The sequence below is a fragment of the Ruditapes philippinarum genome, unplaced genomic scaffold (assembly GCF_026571515.1).
Source record: "Ruditapes philippinarum isolate M1 unplaced genomic scaffold, ASM2657151v2 ctg625_1_1_1_1, whole genome shotgun sequence".
NCBI classification, from domain to species: Eukaryota; Metazoa; Mollusca; class Bivalvia; order Venerida; family Veneridae; genus Ruditapes; species Ruditapes philippinarum.
In genome coordinates this window covers 110,530-137,346 of record NW_026853337.1, presented here as the reverse complement: position 1 = coordinate 137,346, position 26,817 = coordinate 110,530, and the positions used below count along the sequence as shown (strand labels likewise).

General features: G+C 33.8%; 3 protein-coding genes across 4 annotated transcripts; 1 reads left to right on the top strand and 2 right to left on the bottom strand.

Moving 5' to 3' along the window:
- Positions 1-664: 664 nt before the first annotated feature.
- LOC132736520 (large ribosomal subunit protein mL54-like) lies at positions 665-5,868 on the bottom strand. Its single transcript, XM_060723663.1, has 2 exons — positions 5,710-5,868; positions 665-1,164 (listed from the first exon to the last, which is right to left on the bottom strand). The coding sequence occupies exons 1-2, from the start codon at positions 5,822-5,824 to the stop codon at positions 899-901; spliced, it is 381 nt and encodes a 126-aa protein (XP_060579646.1). The 5' UTR covers positions 5,825-5,868; the 3' UTR covers positions 665-898.
- A 209-nt stretch (positions 5,869-6,077) lies between these two features.
- On the top strand, positions 6,078-23,630 carry LOC132736518 (ATPase family gene 2 protein homolog B-like). Of its 2 annotated transcripts, XM_060723659.1 has the most exons (10): positions 6,078-6,213; positions 14,400-14,716; positions 14,750-15,625; positions 16,113-16,316; positions 16,951-17,091; positions 17,505-17,714; positions 19,278-19,496; positions 20,850-20,996; positions 21,832-21,954; positions 22,786-23,630. In XM_060723659.1, the coding sequence occupies exons 2-10, from the start codon at positions 14,414-14,416 to the stop codon at positions 22,954-22,956; spliced, it is 2,394 nt and encodes a 797-aa protein (XP_060579642.1). In that variant the 5' UTR covers positions 6,078-6,213; positions 14,400-14,413; the 3' UTR covers positions 22,957-23,630. The 2 variants fall into 2 exon arrangements, with proteins under 2 accessions (XP_060579642.1, XP_060579641.1); XM_060723658.1 differs by having other exon boundaries at positions 14,400-15,625.
- Positions 11,233-12,051, bottom strand: LOC132736532 (craniofacial development protein 2-like). The gene has a single exon (XM_060723676.1). The coding sequence runs from the start codon at positions 12,049-12,051 to the stop codon at positions 11,233-11,235; it is 819 nt and encodes a 272-aa protein (XP_060579659.1).
- Positions 23,631-26,817: the final 3,187 nt, after the last annotated feature.

Below are 26,817 nucleotides of genomic sequence, written 5' to 3'. Positions count from 1 at the left end.
ATCAATGTCTAAAGAACAACATATACATGTCCAGAGCACCAACAATCTTTCTGAACATTTATAAACAACAACGTAATGGAATACCACCAAAAGTTCTAGACTTAAATGAGACAGAAGCTATACGGAGTGAAATGAACCGCCTCATAAGAAGTTTTGGTGCAGTGTTACAAACCATAGCCTACAGATATGCAAAAATTGTCCAATAGTTAATAAATTTACCCCAGTATTATGAAAAAGATTGGGTCTCATCAATGCGACAACGCTACCAGGTTGTAATTAACAGGTAGGGTGGGTTAATACGATATAGAATAATTTTCAAGCCATAATTTTCAATGATATATTTATTTTGCAACATTGGCTTATATTGCTCCACATTTATTGGGAATGTTAATTAAATTTGTGTTACATATGTATATACCTACACACTGTGTCACCAGACTTATCATTTTTCGGATGTTTAAGAGTTCTAGAGATAACTCTTGAGAATGTCCAAATTCTACTGATTTCTTTTTTGGTAAAAATAATAGTTAGTAAAACAAGACGTGGCTAATTTCATATTTAAATTCATCAGAACAACTCCAATATATAGGGTTACAGGTCATATCCCTCAATAACTTCACAAGATGTCATGAAGTAATGCTCAAATTGACTGTCAGTTTTTAAGAACATGATAGCTACATATTTCCTGTTGTCAGGGCAACAATGATTCTACATAAAATAGAATTCTGTAATATAAACTAATAAAAGTGATATTCAAATGATTTTGTTTTCAAATGCCCTGTTAAATATTTTCAAGTGTAAAAACAAATATTTAACACATCTGTTATAACTTTGTGATACCCTTGAAAGTAACTTTATTTCGTAATATCTTTCCTTGTATACATAATGTACACTATTGTTATTTCTTAAAAAATTTAGAATTATTCAGTCTTATTGTTTCTATCTTTAATTTTTTCCAGTATGCAGGATCATCTTCACTAAGTTCTTCCAGTGGTGTAGTCTTCCTGTCTATCCTTAATGTCCACAGCCAATCTGGGTAATCCTCATCAGGTCCAATCACCGGATCTTCTCCTTCTTTATTTATGTTACCTCCGCATAGACGTGTGCACAATATTCTAGCATCTGTCACTACCTCTAGCTCTTTCTTCTTTACAGGTGCAGCTCCTACGATAAAGAAAAAAAAAAACTGGTGACACAACTAAAAACTCATAACTATGTGGAAAACAAAAACTACATATAAACTTAGCCAATTTGTTTTGGTCAAGTTATAAATTAAAGCAGCATGCCCCCAGATAAATGCAAATATTTTATGAAATTTTGCAAATGTATTTTAAAGTAAAATATTGTGAAGTGAACAAAGCAAGAATCACCACCACTTGATTTTTTCTTATTTCTCTATTTTATTTATGTATAAAATAATAATAAAATAAAAAGTTATGACACTTTATGCAGATTTCAATAATTTCACCTTGCCAGTCAAGGTTAAGTAAAAGGCAAGGTCATACATGTATTTGACAATCTAACATTTCTCATATTCTCAGTGTGCCAAATTATTTCAAAAGCAAAAACAGCCATCAATAATAAGTACTATTTTGACATTGAAGTACATTGTATAACCTTCACCTTTCTAGCTGTTGACCTGTCATTCGTGTGTGACAAGTTTTCCTTATGTGCATTTAAAGTATGTCTATAGTTAATTCAAAATCCATTCAAATGACAGAACTGATGAATGGAAATTGGCATTCATGTACTTTACACCTTAAAGATCTTAGTTTGACCTTGATCTTTAGGCTATAAACTTGTTGACAATCATAGATGATGCATAAAAAGTGTAAAAAATCATAAGTTAGCATATGTGATCTTGACCATGTGACTATCAACCATGGACAATTTGAATATGAAAAATACCATCAACAGATACATGTATTATGGCTGTATAAAAGCAAATGATTAGGAATCGAATGTCCAGCTGAAATGGTATTTATAAGTCCCCCCTAACAATTCCTAGATATTATTGACAGTACATGTATATAAATATGGGTGGATTTTGAACAGGCAAAGATGACACAAGAGCAGTTAGATTTGGAACCAAGCAAACACTGATTTTTTACATTTTTGAGTCTGCAGAATTTAGTTTACTGAGACAGTATCTGTGGTTGTTTCTAAATTCGAAAATTGAAATGTTACCATTTCATGTTTAATGTTGAATTCTGCTTAAACTGGTGTTAGGGTGCATGACTGGTTGCTTGCACTTTCCAGAACTGTCCGTGAACAGACTTTATCAAACATTGCCTCAGTCCAAGCAAAATTTTGCTGTTATGGTTCCTCTTTTTCTCTATTTGATAGAATATAGATTTTTTTCTTTTTAATTCATCTGGAAAATGAATTAAACCAAGTTTATGATGCCACAGATGTCCTACTTGTGTTAAAATGCTAATAATGCTAGTTACAAAGATGCCAGGATACAGTGATTCTTTTTTATATCTTATATACAAACGTACAGGATGTTTCTCCTTGCCCCAAAGTAGCTTAATTTTCCGCTTATAATGCTAAATATTCCCCCTATTCAAAAACCATGACTAAACAGCAGCTGACTTCAATGTTAAAAAATTTAACAGACAGAATTCTGTAACTGTAAGCTTCAGATATAGATGTACTTTTTATTTTAACAGGTCTAAAACTTCCTAATATTTATTGACAGTCTGTAAATTTATGAAAAGTCTAAAACTTTAAAAAAAAATTAGCTTTATAGGAGTTGTTTTATAGACTGTTTACATTAACAAATGTAATGAGATAAATGTCAACCTTTTATGACGATTTTGATTTTTTTGTTAAATGTAATAATTGAATGTCATCAAAATGTTCTGAAACCATTAATTGAGATTTAATCATTCTATCAGTTAACTTTTTTGGTTTTTTACCTGCAATTCTGAAATAAGAATTATAATACTTCTTCTATTTTGACACATACTTTGTAATGAAACAGAAATATATCACACCGTATTACCGGCGGCAGTGATGGCAGATCACTGCAGTGATGGCAGATATCTTAAAATTACCGATCGATACAGGTAGGTTATAAATTTGGTTGGTTTAATTATATTACACAAATACGGCCCATTTCATTGCTATAAAACTATTGTCCATTGAATGGAGATACTGTAAGGTAATTTTGGACTCGTTTTTTCCTGTTTTCAGACTATTTTGAGCAGGTTAAAAGTGAAAGCCTTAGAAAAATCCGTGAAAATGTCTGTTTTCTGTTCAAAATATCTCAAGTTTTAAGTAAATGGCAGGATTTCCTGTTATCAATATAGACGTTCATCCATTGGGGTCACGCAAGCCAAATATCTACCCCGTGAGTCTTTTCTTGAAAGTTTTACAGACGCTCAATCTTGTCCGGTCGAAGAAAAAATGCTGCCGTTGTAGGCAGATACATATTATAAATGCAGGAAATCCTGCCATTTACTTAAAACTTGAGATATTTTGAACAGAAAACAGACATTTTCACGGATTTTTTCCAAGGCTTTCACTTTTAACCTGCTCAAAATAGTCTTAAAACAGGAAAAAACGTGTCCAAAATTACCTTACAGTATCTCCATTCAATGGACAATAGTTTTATAGCAATGATATGGGCCGTATTTGTGTAATATAATTAAACCAACCAAATTTATAACCTACCTGTACCGATCGGTAATTTTCAGATATCTGCCATCACTGCAGTGATCTGCCATCACTGCCGCCGGTAATACGGTGTGTATATGTAAATTTACCGATCCAAAACTCCATAAAATTATGCATGATCCATAAATTTTTCATAAAATCCTAGACCTTGTTAAAATGCAATGAAATTAATTAAAATATTGATTAAAAATGTGACTATATATGTTTCATTCTCTATTGTTGAAGTTTGTTTCAGATCTCCTCATTGTTAATGGATTTATAGTACATCACCCCTTCAAAGAGCCAAAATTTGTTTTTATTTTAATTCACAAAAAAAAGATCATCAAGGTAGATTTAGTTTATACAAATTTTTTCAGTTTGATTGTGTTGGACGCTATTAGCTAATTGAAATACTCTCAAATCCATTCCTGGAACCCACCAGTACTAAGCAATGAATGTAGTCTGATACGTTAACCACTCAGCCACGCTGCCACAGGTAGAATTAAGCAAGGTAGGTTCAGAGTGGGACCACAGGATTACAGGTCAAAAGTATCTATTATCTGTCCTGTGGTAAACTTGCCATGTGGTCAACTCGACACCATTTTAGTCAGTTAATCATGAAAAAGTCAACTTGTCACCTTTTTGGTCAATGATATTCAAATATTTCAGGTCGATTTCTCTCAGTAGGGCGTCAAGTTTGGTATTTTTTGTACTTAACCAATTTGCTACAATACCTTAAAAATTTATAAAGGTAGACAGACGTTTCACTATTGAGACGGTTCACAACAAGACGATTCACACCAAGACTCCCATTTGGGAGTGAAACGTCTTGAAGACATTTCACTCCTTTTTATACCAAAATTTTTCCAAGACTTATGATATACTAAAAATATATCGGATTTAACATTAATTAAATTTGTTATATAAACAAAAACTTATAATGGAGAAGTTTCTGTTTCCAAGACTTTTGTTTTAATTGGATGTTATCTAAAAACTATTTTTATGGTCCAATAAACAACTGATTAGTAAACTGTTGATGCTAAAGTGCAGTGTTTATACAACTGATTTAATGGTGATGTCAACCTTTTAGTTGTTGGTCTCAGTGTTTATAAAACTAATTGGTTGATGAGATTAATGTTAACACCACAATTATCTACGTTTGTTTAATGGCTACTGTTTAATAAATTGATTAAAAAATAAGTCAAAAGAATAATTAATTTTATACACATCTTTTGCATAACATTTTAAGCTTTACATGAAATAACAAATATTTTAAAATTGATATTTTTTATTATTTCAACAATTACTTGTTTGATAAAAATAATTGATATCAATTTAATGACAATATTTCCATGTGTCTTATTTTTTATGAAAGTACTAATGAAAATATTATTGTCAAGGATGAGCATAGTATCGTTTATATTATAGTTTATGTAAGTATGAATTCCTTTTTAACAATTGTGTGTTTTATTTTGAATAACCAACCATATCTTTTATCATCACCTAAATTAAACCATTTTTCAATGCAACAAAAATTAAAAAAATGTATATTACAGAACTTTAATTGCTTATCTACAACAGAAAATCATGCATCAATATAAATAATCAATCCTGACATGGCTATTAAAAATGGAAATAAATTTGCTAACTTTACTAAAAAATATCTAAAAAAATGGGAGTGAAACGTCCATACAATTGACAAATTGGGAGTGAAACGTCCAGGTGTGAACCGTCTTGGGAGTGAAACGTCTCAATAGTAAAATGTCTTGGGAGTGAAACGTCTGACATTCATTTATAAATAGTAAACAGAATTTTCTGATAAACTTAATAGTAAATGTAATTTAATGATAATATATCAACCTTTGAAATAAAAGAAAATTAGTGACGAGTAAAGGGACGAATTCATTAAAGGATATGTTGACTACGGGACGAGTTGACCAGAAAGGTTTCGAGTTGACCACGGGCCGAATTTTTTTACTCTAAATTTGACCCGGGTCTGTGAATGGACACCTTATCTGAACATAATTGTATTTGTAATGTTTTGTGTACCTTTCTTAGCTGCATATCTTATAGACTGTGTTTTCAATGACCGACGACTTGTGTGTGATATAAGGTTGTTTATAACATTTGTACCTAAAACCCTGCAAAAAATGTTACAAGACATATTTCCTATTTTTAATGCAAAAATTTATACAATGGTTACTTCCCTTACAATCTTGTATAAAAGACGGGGGTGATAGAAAATCCCGTCATCCGGGATGTCAGGCCAGGGATATATATATATGATTATGATATTTGTATTATGACACAGATAAAATTAATTATGTTTATTTTTCACATACATTTACTTTTATTTCCAAAACAATTATTATTACAAAACAATCGCAAATTACCAACTTCGGAGTAAACCTCCGGAAAAGTTACGGCATTGCCGGAGGATTTTTGTACATAAACACCGTTCAAAATGGCAGCCCCCATACAGCAATGTGAAAAACCGAACAGACCCGAGTTGAATGAAAACTGCAGGATATCTTACATATTGTCCTTGTAGATGTAAGAGTACTCCACTTTTCTTTTAATCAAATATTTCTATTGTTCACAACTGTGATCAGATACAACTTAACAATGATGTCAGGCCAACTCGGCCCTTTGTCATTTCGTACTGGTCAGTCCACACCCCAACCCTGACCGTTCTTCCCAAAACCGTTTTCTCCCCTCGCAATGTTAGTTTATTGGTGATGGCAATAATAGAGTGTAAACACATATATTTAAATATAGTATGAAAAAGGCAAAGCCTCAAAGCGAGCTCGATGTACTTTTTACGTGAAATAGTATGAAATAATCGCTCATTTTTATTTCAAATGCAGTAACGAGTGCCGTGAAGTCACACGTACTGTGTTAAATATGGCTCCGCCCCTGTCGTGAAATGAATAACGAGTTTTGAAAACGTTGATAAAACTTTGTTTATTTTATTTCACTCTATAATTTTTCAAGCGAAATAAAGATTATTTAAAGTGAAATAAATGTAAAACTTAAAACGTTTGCGACATTAAAATAGCGTACTTGATTTGTTTGTTTTGCACGTGCTGTTTGGCGCTACATTGTGACGTCACGTAAACAATACTTTAAACGTCTGTACAGCGTTAACGACTGAATAAAAGATATTGGTGTTCGGATTAATTTTCTTAGTTAGACCATTTTCTTTCATTCTAAATAGTTTTCACAACAAAATTCGACAAAAAATTGTTTTTATTTATCAGATTTTGGCGCCTTTGACTTTCATTTTTTATACACAGCTTCCGTTATTCTGGTTTCCTGTCCAATTATGGTTCCCATAGACGTGCGGGTGACCAGTCTACACATCCGTTTTCAGTCAGAATTCCTCAGTTTTTATCGTTATCTTTAAATTCGAAAGGTTGCGATGTGTCCAATTCGGTACTTTGGACGAAAGTTTTCAAAACCATCACTTAGCAGGTACTCGCGCTACCGTTAAGCTCGCTTTGCGAGCAGGCCCTTCGGGCCAGCTCGTCGAGCTCGCTATTACATAAATCTTAAATAAGAAAGATCATAGTCTGTGTTCCAGGCTGTCAATTTTTTATGCTCCCCGAAGGAGTCGCCACTTTGTCAGTCCGGTTGTCCGTCAGCTTTTCTTGTCCGGGACAAAACTATATAACAATATGAGGTAGCAACATGAAACTTTGTAGGTTGATATATCTCATTGGGTAGATGTACAGTGAACAAGAACCGTAATTCTGCTTTTCCTTATTTTGGAATTATTGCCCTTTGTCCATTTTTATACTTTGAACTTTGTTCAGGACATAACTCTAACACTATAAAAGATATCAATATGAAACTTTGTAAGAAAAATAAATTGGTGTTGTTCAACCTATAGTCAGAAAAATCTCCGAACGTAAAGGGGGACCACTGCGCACGCGTCGGCGTTTAAAAAATCCCGTCCGCGATTTTTGTTAATCTCTAATCACAGTTGTTGTTTTAACGTTATTTTAAAGTGCTAATTTATCAAAAAGGATATGTTAAAGTAACTTTTTATCTTTATAATCGTTACTCTAGTTCTTATCAATGAAATGCATGTTTACTTTCTGATTTTGCACATCATTCTCTCACCGGAAGTGTTACTTAGCGTCTGCTAGCAATAGTCTAAATTATGTAGACGCTCATTAAAAGCGCTCTGATATCTATATTTAGCTCCAAAGGATTTCAAAATGGCGGCGCCCAGTTAACTAAGGATTTTTTCACTGCTCATTAGGTATAGGATATAATTATATTTTTTTGAAACTTTCATTTAGTTTTAATTTGATTTCATTTCAATTGTTACGCGTCATACATGTTATCTAAGAGCGCTACAGCCCTCGCGGGGCCTTCCCTCTCGGACTTTTCGCGTATAAGAAATATCATCATGAAACTTTGTAGGTAGATATATCTCATTGCATAGATGTGCTGTGCACAAAAACTGTAACTCTGCCTTACCTGATTTTGGAGTTATTGCCGTTTGTTCATTTTTACACTTTGAACTTTGCCCTGAACATAATTCTGAAACTAGAAGATATCAACATGAAACTTTGTAGGTAGAAAGATCTCATTGAGTAGAAATACAGTGCATAAGAACTGTAACTCTGACTAGCTTTATTTTTGAGTTATTGCCCTTTGTCTATTTTTATACTTTGAAGATTGTCCAGGACATAGTTCAGTAAGTATAATAGATATTAACAAGACACTTTTTAGGTAAATAGATTTTATTGGGTAGATGTGCAGTACACAAGAACCGTAACTCTGCCTTGCCTAATTTTGGAGTTATTGCCCTTTGTTCATATTAACATTTTGAACTTTGTCCGGGACATAACTCTGACGTAATAAGAGATATGAACAAGAAACTATGTAGGAAGATAGATACAAGTGGGTAGATGAGCAGTGCAAAGAGCAATAACTCTTGTTTGGAATAATTGCACTGAACTTTTTCCGGAACTGTACATAACAAGAGGTATACTTTTCTGTGTCCAAAACCTATTCGGGGAGTCTCAACCGGTTCTTGTTTTATGTGCTTCTGTTTGGCAAATCGACATTGATATTATCAAAACAGGATAGAGAATAAATAGCGTTATGTTATGAATAAGCAAAAAATATTAACAGCTTAATCCCAGGCCTTCGTTACAAGCATGTCAAGATAATATTCACTTTAATGGGAAAACATTGTTAAGAGTCTTGATATATATTATACTGTATTAAAAACTCAATATCAAAGACTATTCTAATATTTATGTACAGAAGTGTTAACAGAGGTCTTGCTATATTGCATGTATAATCTAAAGTGTCTATCAAAGAGGGCTCAGAGAGAGAGTTCTCAGAGTGTGCATATTTAATCAAGTAGGCGGAGCTAATCTCTAAATACTTACAACACTACACATATACGATTTCAAATAATACTATCTTAGAATGTAGAAAACGCTTTTACATTTCAAACTTTCATTAAATTCTTTGTGTTACATCATTTCTAATTTTATTGACTGAGTTTAAAAATTGATTAGTATGCATTTGATGTTTGCAACCTTCTCTAATTCTTTCCAGGTTTTTCCCATCTTTTTAATTTCAGTGTCTATGTTTCTTCTCCATGTTTCTCTGGGTCTTCCTCTATTTCTTTTCCCTTCTGCTGGTGTCCACTTAAGGGCTATCTTTGTGATGGAGTTATGCTCTTTCCTTATTACGTGGCCTAGCCATTTGAATTGTTTTTGCTTGATGGTGGCGATTATACATTTTTGGCCTGTTCTTTCAAAGAGATCACTGTTAGATATTCTCCTTGGCCAGTATATTTTACAAATTTTCCTTAGGCAAGTGGAGTGAAACCCTTTCAATCTCTGACTGTCTTTCTGTGTAAGCCTCCAACATTCTGAGCCATATAACAGAACTGACAAGATGTTGCTTTGGTACAGTCGTACTTTGGTTCTTTCTCTGATGCTGCTGGATCTCCATATTTTATTCAGTTGATAGAAGGCTGTTCTAGCTTTTTGTAGCCTGTTGGATATGTCCTTTTCTGTAGCGTTTGTCTTGCTTATAATGCTGCCAAGGTATGTAAAGTCATTTACTTCTTCTAAATCTTCGTTTCCTAGTTTTATTAAAGGTGGTGACGGATGAAGTTGCATTGTCTTGGTTTTCTTTTTGTTTATGTTTAATCCGATCTGCTTTGCATTTATGTAAAGGTCATTTGTTTTCTTCTGTAGGTGGTTCGATGTTGGGGACAGAAGAGCTATGTCATCTGCGAAGTCAATATCTTCCAGCATTGATGTTAGTGTCCATCTTATTCCTCTACGTTTATTTCCTGTTGTTTTTCTCATGACCTAGTCTATTGCAACTAGGAAAAGCATCGGTGACATGATGCATCCTTGGCGTACTCCACTTGAAATGTTAAACCAGTTTGATATATTGTTGTTGTGTAGTACACTGCATGAGAAGTTGTTGTAAAAACATTTTATTATGTGGACAAGTTTTTCTGGACATCCATAGGCTGCAAGTATCTTCCATAGGCTCTCACGATGGATGCTATCAAAGGCCTTCTCAAAATCAATGTAATTTATATGGACTTTACTGTTCCACTCAATGCATTGCTCCATAATGTTTCTAAGGGTGAAAATGTGATCAATGCAACTCACTCCAGGTCTGAAGCCTGCCTGCTCTTTTCTGATGTTTTCGCTATTGAATTGCTGAGTCTCATACATAAAATCTTACAGAAGGTTTTACTTGGCACAGATAACAAGGTTATGCCCCGCCAGTTGTTGCAATTTGTCTTATCTCCTTTCTTTGGAAGCTTTATAATCAGGCCTTTGCATCAATCTTGGGGTAGCATTTCATTCCTCCAAATTTTGTTGAAAAGCTCTTCAAGTTTTTCAGCTATAAACTTAGGGTCTGATTTTAGCATTTCTGCAGTAATGTTGTCAATCCCAGGTGATTTGTTGTTTTTAAGACTTTTTATGGCTTTTATTATTTCATCCATTTTTGGAGGATCTATATCTATATCGAAAGTTTCACCAAATGTCTCATTTATTTCTGGTAGTGTTTCTGGAACTGGTCTGTTAAGAACTTCTTTAAAGTGTTCTGCCCATCTTTCAAGTTGTTTTTCTTCTAAAGCTATTTTGTTTCCATTTTTATCTTTTACAGTGGAGGTGTCACTATTAAACTTTCCTGCTAGTTCTTTTGATATTCGGAAAATTTCCCCCTGTTGTCCTTTTCTTGCTGCCTCTTCTGCCTCATTTGCATTTGTTTTGAAATATTCTCTTTTGTCTTTTCTTAATTTCCTTTTGGTTTCTTTATTGCTCTCAGAGTAATCATTGGTGTATTTAACGATCAGCCTTTCAGACCTTGCATTTTGCTTCTTTTGCTTTAATTCTCTTCTTTTGTCAATATGTCTCCAAGTATCAAGTTGTATCCATTCTTTGTCTGATCTTGTTTTTGTGCCAAGTATATCTTCACTGGTCTTTATGATGCCTTCTCTCAGATGTTTCCACTGACTTTCTGTATCATTATCTAGTCCTCCTATATTTGCCAGATTCTGAAATCTGTTTCTCAGTGTGATAGATTTTTTTTCTTCTGTGGAGCAGGGTCTTTAAGTCTTGCTGTATTATATCTTTTCCTTGGTGTTTCTGGTTTCTTTGTGTTTTTCCGAAGATGAGCTCTTACTTTTGCTAGTAAAAGATGATGGTCACAAGCAACATCTGCTCCACTGCGAACAACCACATTTTCGAGTGAATGTCTCCACTTTCCGTTAATAATGATGTGATCTATTTGATTACTGTCTCTGCCATTTGGTGATATCCATGTTTTTTTGTGTATTTCTTTATGTTGAAAAAGTGTTCCGCCAATGACACAGTTGTTTAATTCACATATATCTGCTAATCTTTCTCCATTTTCATTGATGGTACCACATCCATATTTTCCCATAGATTTTTCTCTTCCCTCATTTGAGCAACCAACTTTGGCATTTAAATCTCCAATAATCAAAAGTATGTCATGTACTGGCACTTTGTCAATGGCTGTTTGGAGCTGTTGATAGAAATTATCTTTTGAATCTTCCTCTGCGTCGTTTGTAGGAGCATAACAGACAATGATGGATGTTTTTACATGTCTGCCATTAAATCTTGCTGTTATTAGTCTTTCATTTATTGGTAGCCATTCAATAAGACTTTTCTTTGCATGGGGTGTCATGATGATTGCTACACCTTCTCTATGGTTGTTATCTTCTCTTCCTGAATATACTATAGTGTTTTGGGAATTGGTTGTTATCATCCCATTTCCAGTCCATCTACTCTCACTTACGCCTAGTATTTGGATGTTGTATTTATGCATTTCTCTCTCTATCTGCGCAGTTTTACCTGCTTCATACATTGTACGCACATTCCATGCCCCAATGTAACAAGATTGCTTTGGATTTAATAATGATGGCCTAGTCGTGCTATGAGCAGTCATTTGTCCAATTCTATTTGGGGGACCATCATCACTATCCTGATAGTGGGTTTGTGTCTGGTTTGCAGTTTCCGTAACTAAAGTTGTTTTTACAGGGTGGAGCAGTTAACACCACGCCTAACCTCCACACTGTTGGGCCGGGTTTTCTTTCAGGGTTGTCCTTCCCTTAGATGGCTGTAGTTCCCACTACGATGAGGTCCATCTCCCCAGATTTTCTGTTTGGATTTTCTTCCATAGCCTTTGACTTTCCCAAGTCACCCACAAGGCAGTGGGCTATTTGACCCATAGTTGGGGTAAGGATGATGAGTGCTAGGGCATATCCACACACGGTGGGCCTACACACTGCATCTCTGGGGCCCTTTCTGCTCCGAGATCTCCTTCAATTTAGCCTGAGACACTAAGCCTCAGTTACCGTGCATTTCCACTAGGAGGCATTGAAGGAGTCTTGGTAGTGCAGAGGCTATGTACTGGCAGGAAAAGATTTACGCACTCGACTCTCCCTTTCACCTACAAGTAGGTTAGCCAGCGACAACAAAGATCTAGAGACGTTCGATCCATGCCGTACTAGACCCATATCACTACCCTGTGGTGTTACCACCACCAATGCAATTTAATATACTTAGCTCACAATTTTTTGATATTTTTTACATTTAGATACAAAATGAAATTAGTCTTCAGTATATTTTTCATGAAAAGTTTTGAAGTTTTTAACACCTTTTTCAGGGAGTTTAATCTAATCAACACCTTGACATTGTCAGAGATTAAGGTAAATGGTGGTGATAAGTGTATAAAACACTGCAATTGTCATTATGGTCCAGTGAAAAACCAGTCAAAAATCAGTTCATTTGTTTAAATAGCTAGTAAACTAAAGTGGTTGAAGATAATTATGTGCTGTTATATCAAATAGAATATTAACTGTTTTGTTCACTTATAATATCAAAATACTGTCTACAATATAATTCTAACATACATCATGAAAGACTTTTAACAGTTAACTTACCACATGAAACTTAGGCAACATTTAAACAGAACATGAAAGGCAATTTAAAGATGAAAACAAACAGAAAAAAATCACTAATCAGCTATAATTGCTGACAAAATTATAATATGTGTGACTTTCAACATAAGTAAAAATTGGTTTCGGATGAACTGTCTGTAAAATTAATCATCTTGTCTAGGTTAATTTATTTTTTTAACTGTTTTGGTCAACATGTTGCAGTTTATACACACATATATATATATAGGGGAAAAATAATGGTTTTAAATGATTTATAAAAAAAACTTAAATTTATATAAAATAAGTCTTATTGCATTGATATTGGTTAAATTGTATATATGTGTAAATTGAGTTGATCTTATATACAGTATAATTTTATTCCTCCTGATAAATATATAAAAATAGTAACAAGTTGACCAAATAGGTGACAAGTTGTTAATGGAGCAAGGTAACTAGTGGTAAATGCTAGCTGCCCTTTGCCACTTAATAGTCTATTGTTATGGAATGAACGCTATTCTTTGTTATGTTCTCTTTTGTTCTGTTTACAGTTTGATGGCCCCCTTTCCTTATTCTGTAGTGCGTACAGACAGTTCAATTAATAAATTTCTTCATCTATCATATTAGTATCAAAATGAAAGGTTTAAGATTAATGAATGTATTTAAATTTGAAAAGAAGTATTATCACTAAAAAAATAACATTGTTTTAAAGTTGACACTGTCAGTACAGGTATAACCAATATTATTTTTGAATGTCCCCAACCTAGGCTAATAGTGAAATGCTTTTATAATCTTCTTAAAAAGAACAATGCCCAAGGCTTTGGCCTTTTCCATGAAGAATCACCTTGTGATTGGCTACAAAGAATAATATAAATCATGCCCCTGGGGCATAATTGGCCCCACCTTGGGATCACTTAGTTTATATAGAGCTAAGAGCTTAGATATTATCATGAAACATTTACAAATTTTCAAATATTTAAAAAATTATGCAGCTTGGGTAAAAATGACATACCCTGTATGGTCTCATTACTGACCGACTTTGAAAACTAGAAATTATTACCTTTTCTAGCAATGAATCTGAGGTGTACAATCCAGGGCCATCATGGCCCTCTTTTTAATATTTTTTTAATATAATTTTGATGTTTGTCAACTGATGTCCTACTCTATATGTATAGCTTCTACAATAATATGGTTAAATCCTTTTGTATCGGAAATATATTTTTTTCCTGCTAAACAATTTCAATGTTTTTAATCGAAATGCTTTTTTTTGTTACAGCTTAAAGACACAAGATGGAAACTGTTGAATTAAGTGTGTTATCTACTTTGGAATTTCACCAGAAATGCAAGATGAGTTTGGATATATTCAGAACTTTGGGTGTAAACATCGGATCATTTGTTGAAATAAAGACAAACAATAAGACATGTATTTGTTCAGCTTGGCCGGACCAGGAGTATGCTTCAAATACAATAACATTTAATAAATCAGTTAATAGTTGTGGCTTTACAAATTCAAAAAGCCATTGTATTGGTGAAAATGTGAAGATGATGTTAAAAGGTGCTGATAACTTACTGAATGAGTCATGCATTGAAAAGGTTCCCTTGAAGAATGAGTCATGCATTGAAAAGGTTCCCTTGAAAGATGAAAATGTTATAAAAGCTTTGAATACTACAAATGCTCTTGAAATATTTGTAGATGTGGTGTTTTTAAATCCTGGAAAGGTAAGGGAATGTAAGAAGAACCGTGGATTTTTGGAGCATATAGTTACATATTGCAGGAATTTGCTTTTTAGATTTTGTGTAAGAGATTCTTTCATTATCAAATGCCAGGCATCTAGACTGGCACAAAGTTATGGAATATCTGATATAATAATAAATCATGTTACATCTGACAATAAATCTAATGATGATACAGGATTTGTAATTAGTAAGTTAACAAAGGTGACTGTTGAAACAGTTCACAGTAAGGAATGGTTTGATCAGATGGTAGAGACAAAGCAAACTTTAAACAAACCGGGAGGGTTAGATAATGTAATCAACATGTTACTAGACTTGATCAAATTACCACTGCAACAGAAAGACAAGTTTAGACAATTAGGTGCCCACCCACCTCGTGGAATTTTGCTATATGGACCTCCAGGCTGTGGTAAAACATCATTAGTCAAATATGTTTGTGCTGTAAATGGTATATTTCTTGTGACAATCAATGGACCAGAGATATTTGGCCCACGTCCCGGAGAGACAGAGGCAAATATAAGGGCAGTATTTGAGAAGGTGACTGTAATGAGTGAGGAAGGGCCCTGTGTACTGTTTGTAGATGAGATTGATTCATTATGTCCAGGACGAGGAGGTGCTGGTAATGTAAATGAAGCTCGAGCTACAGCTCAGTTTCTAACATTATTGGATGGTTTATCACAGGATAGTAATATACTGGTCATTGGAGCTACTAATAGACCAGCTGTGTTGGATACTGCTCTACGTAGACCCGGTCGACTGGACAGAGAGGTAATATACAAGATTATATTGATCTAAGTACTGATTGAATATTGAAATATAGGATTGCATTTAAGTAAATCTTTTTGTGGTACTTAAATGTAGGCTTGGAAGGCAGTCTTTTGTGCATAAGCTGAAATGAACATACAAAATAATGACATTATTAAAATTTTGATGGGGGCTGGTTGTGGTTTGTTGTCATTAAATAATGCTTATTATACTTTGTATAGTTATCATCTTTTCTAGCAACTGTATAAATGACACATGATATGTGGACTAACAAAAAACTTCTAATTCATTGGTTTATTTGTGCATAAATGTTTGAAAAAGTAAGAAGTTACAAACATTAATTAATAATAATTTCATACCAGACATGTTTTAAAATAGATTTTATATCTTGTAAAACATATTCCAGATTGTATCAATGTCTCGTTTATAAAGAATTTGTACAGTGTGGAAATAGTAAGTTTTTTTTTAATTCAGGTTATAAATTTTTTAGGTTGTAATAAATCCACCAAATCAACAACAAAGACTGGAAATTCTCAGGTCACAGATCAAGGGCATACCACTATGCAATGATAATGTTAATCTTGATGAGTTAGCAGAGGTGACCAATGGTTATGTTGGTGCTGACCTTGCGTCTCTGTGCCACGAGGCAGCATACGTCGCCATGTCAGAGACGGCAGCTGGTCATAACACAATGGTAAGACTTTAATATGTCTTCATCTTTTGATTGGTAAATTAACCTTCCCAACTCTCTCTTGTGTTACAGATGTGCCTTGTTTTGAATATAGAATTGATCATTTCAAGGTGTAAATACTTCTATAGAACAGCTGGCAGTAGATTGAGGTCAGATTACAAAAATGAGTAGGCAGCCCAAGATCAATACATTGTACTCACTGGTTTTGAAGTTCTGCATTTTCTTCCTCTATAAGAGCTCTGTGGAGCATTGGCCTTCATGTCCTGATTATGCAACTTATATTTGATTTTTGATTAAATTTCATGATTTTATAGTCTCAGTTATATATGCGTTATACAAACATATCATAACATCTCACAATATGTTAATGTTACAGTTTAAGGGGGAAAAAAATTTTTTTTTTACTGTAAAATGCTTTTTACATAGAATGTGATTAGTAAAATATTCTATTCATATAGTTCCATTGCTGAATGTGTTGAATATTAAAACACAGTATGCCTGTATCAACACTAGCCTTTTTACCTCATCCAATATATACATGTATATTATCTTGGTTTTGATTGAATATATATATAATATCAGTTTCACATCACTTAGGACAATAGTGTTTTATTGTAGGATTCTATTATATTTTTAGGTGAATCAGAGTCACTTTAATATAGCAGTAAAGAAAATACGGCCATCTTTACAGAGAGGAGCAGAAGGGGTAGTAGATCTACGACCAGTCTACTGGGATGAAATAGGAGGCCTGGACACAGTCAAGAAACAAATAAAACAAGTACCTGTCATCTTGAAATTTGACATTTGGAATAAAAAATAATTGGAACTTTTCTTATGCATCAAAATATTTTTTTTTACTGTTAAGTATTAATGATAGCAACCAATGTCATTAAATAAAGGGCCCTTAACTAGATGTAAAGTTTCATAATCATTTAGTTATACATATGACAGTGTCTATTTAATTCTAGGAAATATTTTTAATTCTAGGAAATATAAATTTCCTTATTAGTGTGTTGTACTTAGTATTTGTGCTGAATTGTTATTTTGTGCTCAACTGACTCAGACTGAAACCTAACCTTGCAGTAAGGAATCTAAAAGGATCAGTGGAGAAAATAGCTGGTCAGAGCTTTTGGTTAATTAAAAAAAACTTAAGATTGAAACTTTTTGTGACGTACAACATGTATATTTCAGGCTGTAGAGTGGCCATTACAGTATCCAGAGGCATTTGAACGTATGGGATTAAAGCCCCCTCGAGGTGTGTTATTGTACGGTCCCCCAGGCTGCTGTAAGACAACCTTGGTTCGAGCTGCAGCAACTTCTTGTCATTCTACATTCCTGTCTATCAGTGGAGCTCAACTTTATTCACCCTATGTCGGAGACTCAGAGAAACTTATATCTGAGGTATGATTTAAATTATTAATCTGTTAAAATAGCATTATACAATACAGAAACTTTCCTCTATGTACTATTGTGAGATCATTTTGTCATCAACGTATTGAATAGTTTATTCCTCTGCTTAACATCTCTTTATAGATACGAGTATTATGTTTCTGAGGAATTATTAGCTCATCTATAGGAAGTATATGGAGAGCTGTCCTACTCACCCCAACATCCATGTCAAGATTAAAGTTTTTGTGCCATAAAATATTTTTACAATAACTTTTTTTATCTTCAAACTTCAAATATATGTTCTTTATCATCAACCACATCATATGGTTCATAACTCTGTAAGCAATAGTTTCAAAATTTTCTACCCTTGAACATATTTTTTTTGAAATAATGTTATTTTTTATTCTAACATCTTTATTTTGTAAAGGATCTACTGTAAACTTCAAATATATGTTCCTTATCATCAACCACATCTTATGTGACAAAGTTCATAACTGCAGAAGCCATATTTTCAGAATTATCTCCTCTTGAACTTAGAATTTTCCTTAAAATTGTTTATTTTTTACTCTAACTTCTTTATTTATATTGGATTCTCATCATAAACTATAAGTTTACATTTTATATTGTTTCCCATATCATAATGATGTGACTAGGTTTATAACTCTTGCATTGCTATTTCCAGAATTATCTCCCCTTAGAATTTTCCTTATTTTTCAGTAATTTCTTGATTCCTTCAAACTTTAAAAATATGTTTGTTAAAACACCTACGTCATATGTAATAAGATATATGAGTCTAGCTCCTGTATTTCCAGAATTATCTCCATTTTAAACTTGGATTCATTTTATATATTTTTTTTTAACAGTTATCTTTGTTATGAATAATAATAACTTTTCATAATTGTATAATTGTTCTTTTTCATAATTTTGCATCATGTTTGACAAGGTTCTTAACTCTAGTATCTTTATTTTAAGAGTTATTTCTGCCTTGGACTTATAATTTTACTTTTAAAACTTTATATACTTTTGGCTCTTATCATTTTCGTTACTGAAGGGATTGACTTAAGATTTCAATTTGTTGCCCTTTCCATTATAAATTTCTGTTTAACTTTTATTGACATGGTCACAAGCTAATATGTTGTGCAAAAATGTTTATTGACATGGTCACAAGGGTATTATGTTGTGCAAAAATGTTAAACATTTGAATGTTTTTTTGATACTAATACAGAAATATATTTTATATTATAACTGATTTTTTTCTTCATAGTTTTGTCTTCCTAAATTACTGCATTCAGTATTTGATTAGTCGATCCTGCTGTTTCCTCTGATAGCTCTTGTTTTTATGCTGCCTTCATCATTTTATAAACCAAATAAATGTAAACACTTTGTATATGTAACAGATTTAACTGGTTAATACCTATTATTTGTGTTTATTTGTATTTTACCGAAAAATCCATTGCATAGTAATGTTTTAATCACAAAATATGATGATAAAGAAAAATGCTTAAATTTATAACAAGTAAATAAAATTGCTACTAAAAGAAATCAAGCGTCTAAAAGTTGTGTTGTTTCTCTCAGGTATTTCAGAAAGCAAGAGTGTGTGCACCGTCAATTTTGTTTTTGGACGAGTTGGACTCTATTGTAGGTAAGAGGTCGGAATCTGGTCATCGTGGAGTTCAGGAACGTATTCTTTCAACACTGTTAAATGAGATGGATGGTATTGGTGTGAGACTCGGGGAAGGTGCCGGATCAAGCTCCCAGCAGAAAACACTTGAGGGCCAGTCACCTCCTGTAGAAGTGTGTTTATATTGTTTTCTTTCTCTAAAATCTATTTATAGTTTAAGGAATGTATAAAGATTCACTTTAAAAATGTTCTTAGAAATATGACAGAATTTACTTTTTTTACCACCAAACTTAACTTTTAAGTAAGAGAAGTTGCAGCAAATTTTAAAATGACATAGTCCTTGGTTATTTCTGTGGATAGTAAATCAATCACTCAATATGTACACATGACAACGGTTTTACTACTTAGAATATCTTTTATTAATATCAACACAAATTTGGATGAATGCTGCATTAGCATTGATTTGTAAATGCTTTAATTAATAGAGGATTAATGCATGTTCTTTGTGCATTAACATTTAAATATTCTGCAGAATGAGGACACATTTAAAGCCTGAGGGATTTAATAAGTCCCAGGGCTATTCTTACAAAAAAGTATATTTCTAAATTGGTATTTGTGCCTTTCATCATCTAATTTTGTATTAAGAAACAATTGAGTGTGCCATGCTTTCTATGTGCTAGTTGGATGTAAAGTTTTGATAATAAAACTACCGGGGCCACCAATGCATTAAGTTGTTTTTACATTGCTTTGCTGCATTTAAAAAAATGTGCAACAACTACAAGTGGTTGCAAGTATCTATTCATTAAGACATGTTTCTTCTCCATTTATGTATACATGCATGCTTAGTTATTTTACGAGAATAATGATAAAAAATTTGAAAATCAAAATATTTCAATACCATGCACAAAGAAGTTTATCTTTTCCATTTTGAGAAAAAGTGGCAATAAACAAGTAGATGAATATCTTATCCAATAGATGTCTTTAATTTGGTTTATTGGTGGCATGACTTTTAATTATTGTTAACTACATGTAGTTTATTCTAATCCTTCTTATGCATAATTTGTGCTTTGACTTGAAACTGCCTCTAGTTTGTTAGGATTTTTTATAACATGACGTTCAAAATGAGAAAGTTTAGTCTGACTGCATGAAAGTGCTGATTTGTCAGGCTGTATAATATTGCATGTTTGTAACGTCGCTTTTCATTGGATAATCATGACATTTATACAGTTTTATGTACACAGCTGCTGATTTTGTTGAAAAATCACATTTTTCCCCTAAAAAAGGGAAGTTTGCAGTATAATAAATTAGTCATAAAGATTCATAACAGGTTATATAACCGATTGTTTGCAATATAACCCATGCCTAGCAGCTTGGGTTATGTACATGTATACAAACAACCATTTATATATGGCCATATTCTCTGTCAAAAATGTTTATAACTAATAGTATACTGGTGGCATTGTTTAAACATAGCTTCTAGTATTCAAAGAGTTATTGAATGTAAATATTGTGCTCTGTTTTTGCAGGCTGATGTAAAAACTGGTGATAAAACAGTGGATAACAGGTCAGTGTTAGTTGTAGCAGCAACAAATAGGCCAGATCTTATAGATGATGCTTTAATGCGCCCAGGACGTATGGATAGAATCATTTATGTTCAACATCCAGATATACAGGTTAATTTATTTTTTAAACACCAGGTACCTAGGATGTCTGCAGTGACATTGTAATGGGGGAATTATAAAACTTATTTGAGTGTTAATGTGCTACCACCTTACAACATTGTCAGAATGAACTGATATTATAACCATTTCTTTCATCTTAACCTTAGATACTTTTTCCTTGCATTTTAAGAAGTTTTCCAGCAAGCATATAGAAGGAAAAGGGTTCTACTCACATGTGTTCTTATCATGGGTACAAGTTTTGACGCATTCACCTGAAGTTCAGATAATGGGTACAAGTTTTGACGCATTCACCTGAAGTTCAGATAATGGGTACAAGTTTTGACGCATTCACCTGAAGTTCAGATAATGGGTACAAGTTTTGACGCATTCACCTGAAGTTCAGATAATGGGTACAAGTTTTGACGCATTCACCTGAAGTTCAGATAATGGGTACAAGTTTTGACGCATTCACCTGAAGTTCAGATAATGGGTACAAGTTTTGACGCATTCACCTGAAGTTCAGGTCTTTTTCTACTCCTGAAAGCTCCTTTTTTTTCTGTGTAACACCAGAGATGTAGATAACATGTTATCTATGTATCTGGTAACACCAATTGAAATTGATATAATACTAAATTCATGCACCAATGTATTATGTGTTTAATTATAATTATTTTATATATACATATACTGAAACATTTGCACAGATTAGGTTTTTGAGAGCTGGTGTGACTGCAAACCCTGAAGTCTCCCCTTACCCATATAAGGAGAAAAAAATGAATGATTTTGTTGAAGTCTAATTTTTAATGTTTCTTTATGAAGTATTTTTTATGCATATTTGTCTTTACAGGCAAGGAGAGACATTTTACAACTGTACACAAAAAATATGGTTTTACAAAACTGTGACCTTGACGTATTAGCTGAGAGAACAGACATGTATACAGGTGCTGATCTGGAGTCCTTGTGTAGAGAGGTAGGCCATGACATAATTGAGCTACTGGTTGGGGACCACCACAACCAAACAACAACCAAACCTGGGCGGCCCCGAAAATGCCTGATTTAGTTTTTAAACTTTTTTTATTTGTTCAATGGTTGTCAATCTACCATTCACTTTTAAATTAAGAATAAATGCATATTTCTTCTATAAGTTAGTAATTTGATTTATTTCAACTTATGTAAACAGTAATATTTTAATGTCTATTTCAAGAACATTGACATTGAAAATTTGGACATCAAGCTATACCTGACCTCTTATACTAGCTATAATCATTTGTAGAGTAAACAATATAATATCCAAAACTTCAGCATTTGATGCTAAAATAATGTATTATTATCATGTTAAAAATAGAAAATTAAAACGCCCAAGCTTACAGCATTTGTCCGTCACATGGTACTGTAGTGTGGGCAATTTAGGTAATTTTGATGCCCTCCTTAACGGATCTCAGATATAAGTGTCAATATAATCAGAAATAAACAAACTAGTTTGTTAGTGAGGATTTTCAGATCTTTAGCTTTAAAATTATGAAATCTGTATGGAAAAACGTTCAAAAATTGTCTGGTTGATTGTCCTCGACCAATTCACATCTTTATCTATTTGTTAATGTTGTAAGGCAGTATTTGTGTGTCAAGCTGTATGACTGAATACTGACATAACAGTGGAATGTGGGGGCATCTGTGTTCTATGTACAAATTTATATCTTTGTTTTTTTATTTTATTTAAAAATAGGAAGATTTTCAAGTTTGTTGTATACTTTTATTCAAAAGGCTGTATATCAAGTCTTTACCTTTACATATAATTTTTCAGGCTGCCCTGTTTGCTCTAACAGAGAACATAGAAACATGTACTGTATGTGCGGAACATTTCGAGAAAGCTTTAAGAAGTGTGCCTGCTTCACTTAACATTCAACTTATAGAGAAATACTCTTCTGCAGCAGATAGCATGAAAACTGGCAAGATTAGAGGTGGAAAAAGCTGACGTCTGAATACAGGACATTAACACTGGCAAGATAAGATGTGGAAACAGCCGACATCTGAATACAGGGCATTAACACTGGCAAGATTAGAGGTGGAAAAAGCCGACGTCTGAATACAGGGTATTAACACTGGCAAGATTAGAGGTGGAAAAAGCTGATGTCTAAATACATTGCATCAACACTAGCAGGATTAGAGGTGGAACAAGCTTGTTTATGAACTTATAAGAATTTTCTTAAGCTAGCATTTAAAGAGCTAAGAATTCAGTGGGTTCAGTTATTATTTGCAGATTTGTCCTAAATCATAAATGGCTCATTGGTGAAAGCTACAGCTTGTCACAGGAATAGGAACTTCATGCTTTCCAGTCTTGTGATTAAATTGGAGATCAGATGCCTATGTGCCAACTATGAAATTCACCAGCTTCATCATGCAAATAACATTTTAATAAACAAGAATTTTCATTAAGCTTCTTGTTAGTATAAACCTCTAGTTTGTAGCAATATCTTTGACAGGATCTTAAGTTGGTTACTCTTTATTTTTCCAGGCTACCATAATCAGTTCTAATATCTTTCTAGAAAAAATTTCACTACATGTACTTCTATTCATATTCAAAGTTGTTTGCTCTAAACAAACCTAAATTTTTCCTGAATGCCACCTAACAGGGGGCTATCTTACTTTAATTATGCCCCCATTTCGAAGAAAAGGGGGTATATTGCTTTGCACTTGTCGGTCCGTCGGTCCGTAGACCAAATGGTTTCCGAGTGATAACTAAAGAACCCTTAGGCCTAGGAACTTCAAACTTGGTATGGTGATTGGTCATGACCAGTAGATGACCCCTATTGATTTTGGGGTCAAGGGTTCAAAGGTCAAGGTCACATTGACCTTGTAAGCAAAAACGGTTTCCGATCAATAACTAAAGAACTTTAAGGCCTAGGAACTTCAAACTTGGTATGGTGATTGGTCATGATCAGCAGATGACCCCTATTGATTTTGGGGTCAAGGGGTCAAAGGTCAAGGTCACATTGACCTTGTAAGCAAAAACGGTTTCTGATCAATAACTAAAGAACTTTAAGGCCTAGGAACTTCAAACTTGGTATGGTGATTGGTCATGATCAGTAGATGACCCCTATTGATTTTGGGGTCAAGGGGTCAAAGGTCAAGGTCACATTGACCTCTTAGGTTAAAACGGTTTCCGATCAATAACTAAAGAACCCTTAGGCCAAGGAACTTCAAACTTGGTATGGTGATTGGTCATGACCAGCAGATGACCCCTATTGATATTGGGGTTAAGGGGTCAATGGGCAAGGTCACATTGACCTTGTAGGTAAAAATGCTTTACAATCAATAACTTAAGAACCCTTAGGCTTAGGAACTTCAAACTTGGTATGGTGATTGGTCATGACCAGCAGATGACCTATTGATTTTGGGGTCAAGGGGTCAAAGGTCAAGGTCACATTGACCTTGTCGGTAAAAATGGTTTCCGATCAATTAACTAAAAACGCTTAGGCCTAGGAACTTCAAACTTTGTATGATGATTGGTCATTACCATCAGACGACCCCTATTGAGTTTTGGGTCAAGGGGTCGAAGGTCAAGGTCACATTGACCTTGTAAGTAAAAACGGTTTCAGATCAAAAACTTAAGAACGCTTAGGCCTAGGAACTTCAAACTTGGTATGGTGATTTATCATGACCAGCAGATTACCCCTATTGATTTTGGGATCAAGGGGTCAAAAGTCAAGGTCACATTGACATTGTAAGTAAAAACGGTTTCTGATCAATAACTAAAGAACGCTTCGGCCTAGGAACTTCAAACTTGGCATGGTGATTGGTCATGACCAGCAGATGACCCCTATTGATTTTGGGGTCAAAGGTCAAGGTCACATTGACCTTGTATGTTAAAACGGTTTCCGATCAATAACTAAAGAACCCTTAGGCCTAGGAACTTCAAACTTGGTATGGTGATTGGTCATGACCAGCAGATGACCTATTGATTTTGGGTCAAGGGGTCAAAGGTCAAGGTCACATTGACCTTGTAGGTAAAACGGTTTCCGATCAATTAACTAAAAACGCTTAGGCCTAGGAACTTCAAACTTTGTATGATGATTGGTCGTGACCAGCAGATGACCCCTATTGAGTTTTGGGTCAAGGGGTCAAAGGTTAAGGTCATGACCAGTAGATACTTGATAACCCTTATTAATTGTTTGATCACTGGGTCAGAAGTCATGCATAATAACCTTATCACATGACTAATTGGCTGCAGGTAGGGGGCATACATGTTTTACAAACATATCTTGTTATTTTCTGCTTTTAAACAGGTATATAAAAATGTAGTCTGCCATATTTTGCACAATACATATCTAGTTTTCTCAGGATTGTAATTACGTATTCAGGGGCATTTGTAGCCAAGTGGTTAAAGTCTTTTACTTCAAACCACTTGCCCCTCACCACTGTGGGTTGAAATCTTAACAGCGACTTTGGATTCTTTGATGTATGGAAGATATCCAGCTAGCTTACGGAATGCCGGTGGTTTTACTCGGGTGACTGTTCATGCCTGAAATAATGCATAGAAATCCACCAATAAAGCTAAGCTGTACTGTGTTGGTATGACCCAACCAAAAAAACAAACAAATATATTTATTTATTCACTTTTTAAACTATGGATATATTTTTCATTAAATGTTTATTTTACTCATCTGGAGCTGTCACTATAACTGATTGGCTGCCGCGACAGCGAGTATTTGTGGGTGTGACTAATCAGTGATGTAAAACTGTCTGTTATAAACCTTGAGCTAAAAATAGCATGCAGTGTTAACCTGAAGAGAGAATGATATTGAAATATCAAGTGATGATGATACTGAAGCAACAAGTACCCAGTATCAAAATTTAATTTGAGCAGAACACAAATATCCACTGAGACTAAGTGAGTAAACTAAGATGTTTGCGAAAAAGGGAATTCCTGAAGAGAATGCAAACTTGTCAACACATGAACAAAATGGATCATCTGAACTGGCTAATAAAAATGTTTGTTTCCACTGTCTTAATTCCCCCTGTGTGTCTGCAAGTCCTCAGGCCTGGTTAGGAGATGGTCGCTCAGCAAGACCAGGAAATAACTTGATACGAAAAAAACTTTGTAGGAAATACTGGACTATGCTCGACAGAAGTGGACTTTGGAGCAATAGTGTATATTTAGAAAGAAAGGAGAGACTTATGCTTGCAGCACATGTTGAACTGACTGTAAGAGAAGTCATGCCTGACTGTGTTCTTCATCAAGTCGGACAATTATATCCAAATCCAAAGGATGTGCCTTACATGGGACATTTCTTTTAAGAACAACTTGCTAAAAATGTTCTTGACAGGAATTTAAAATATTTTTAAACTGTTAATGTATAAAAAAAATTATACATAATAATTATGCAACATTTAGTTTGATTAACATTTGTGAAATGTAAATTTTGACTAAAAGATATTTACAACAAAATATAGTGTAAATGAAATATACCTGGAAGTTACTTTCACTGTTTTCATGAAGTTTAAACCATTTAAATACAAGTAAAATCAGTACTTTAGAATTAAAAAAAATCATTGATTAATGGATTTTTGTAAATTTGTTGTATATAAATACTCTTTGATAAAGCAAGGTCAGTAAAAGTTATTGTTTTTTCTTATCATGTATTCAGCATTCCAATGTGTCGTCTGCCTGAAATATATATTGTCTGCTGCAAATTTCTCACTGAAATAAACACTGCCACGTGCTTCTGTTTACTACTGAAGGTTCATGACCTGTAATGATCACATGGCTCCTCCCAGGGAAATTCAAATTTCAAAGCAAGTATTTTTTTCCAGAAACGCCCTTAACAAAGTTTTA

Bases quoted from the DNA above. Each gene is read 5' to 3' on its own strand.
- LOC132736520 (XM_060723663.1), bottom strand. From the start codon at position 5,824: ATGTCTTGTAACATTTTTTGCAGGGTTTTAGGTACAAATGTTATAAAC. The intron at 1,165-5,709 runs GTACACAAAACA...TCTTTATCGTAG, and splicing joins AAGATATGCAGCTAAGAAAG to GAGCTGCACCTGTAAAGAAG.
- LOC132736532 (XM_060723676.1), bottom strand. From the start codon at position 12,051: ATGTATGAAGCAGGTAAAACTGCGCAGATAGAGAGAGAAATGCATAAA.
- LOC132736518 (XM_060723658.1), top strand. From the start codon at position 14,414: ATGGAAACTGTTGAATTAAGTGTGTTATCTACTTTGGAATTTCACCAG. The intron at 20,997-21,831 runs GTTAATTTATTT...TTGTCTTTACAG, and splicing joins TTCAACATCCAGATATACAG to GCAAGGAGAGACATTTTACA. The intron at 21,955-22,785 runs GTAGGCCATGAC...ATAATTTTTCAG, and splicing joins TGGAGTCCTTGTGTAGAGAG to GCTGCCCTGTTTGCTCTAAC.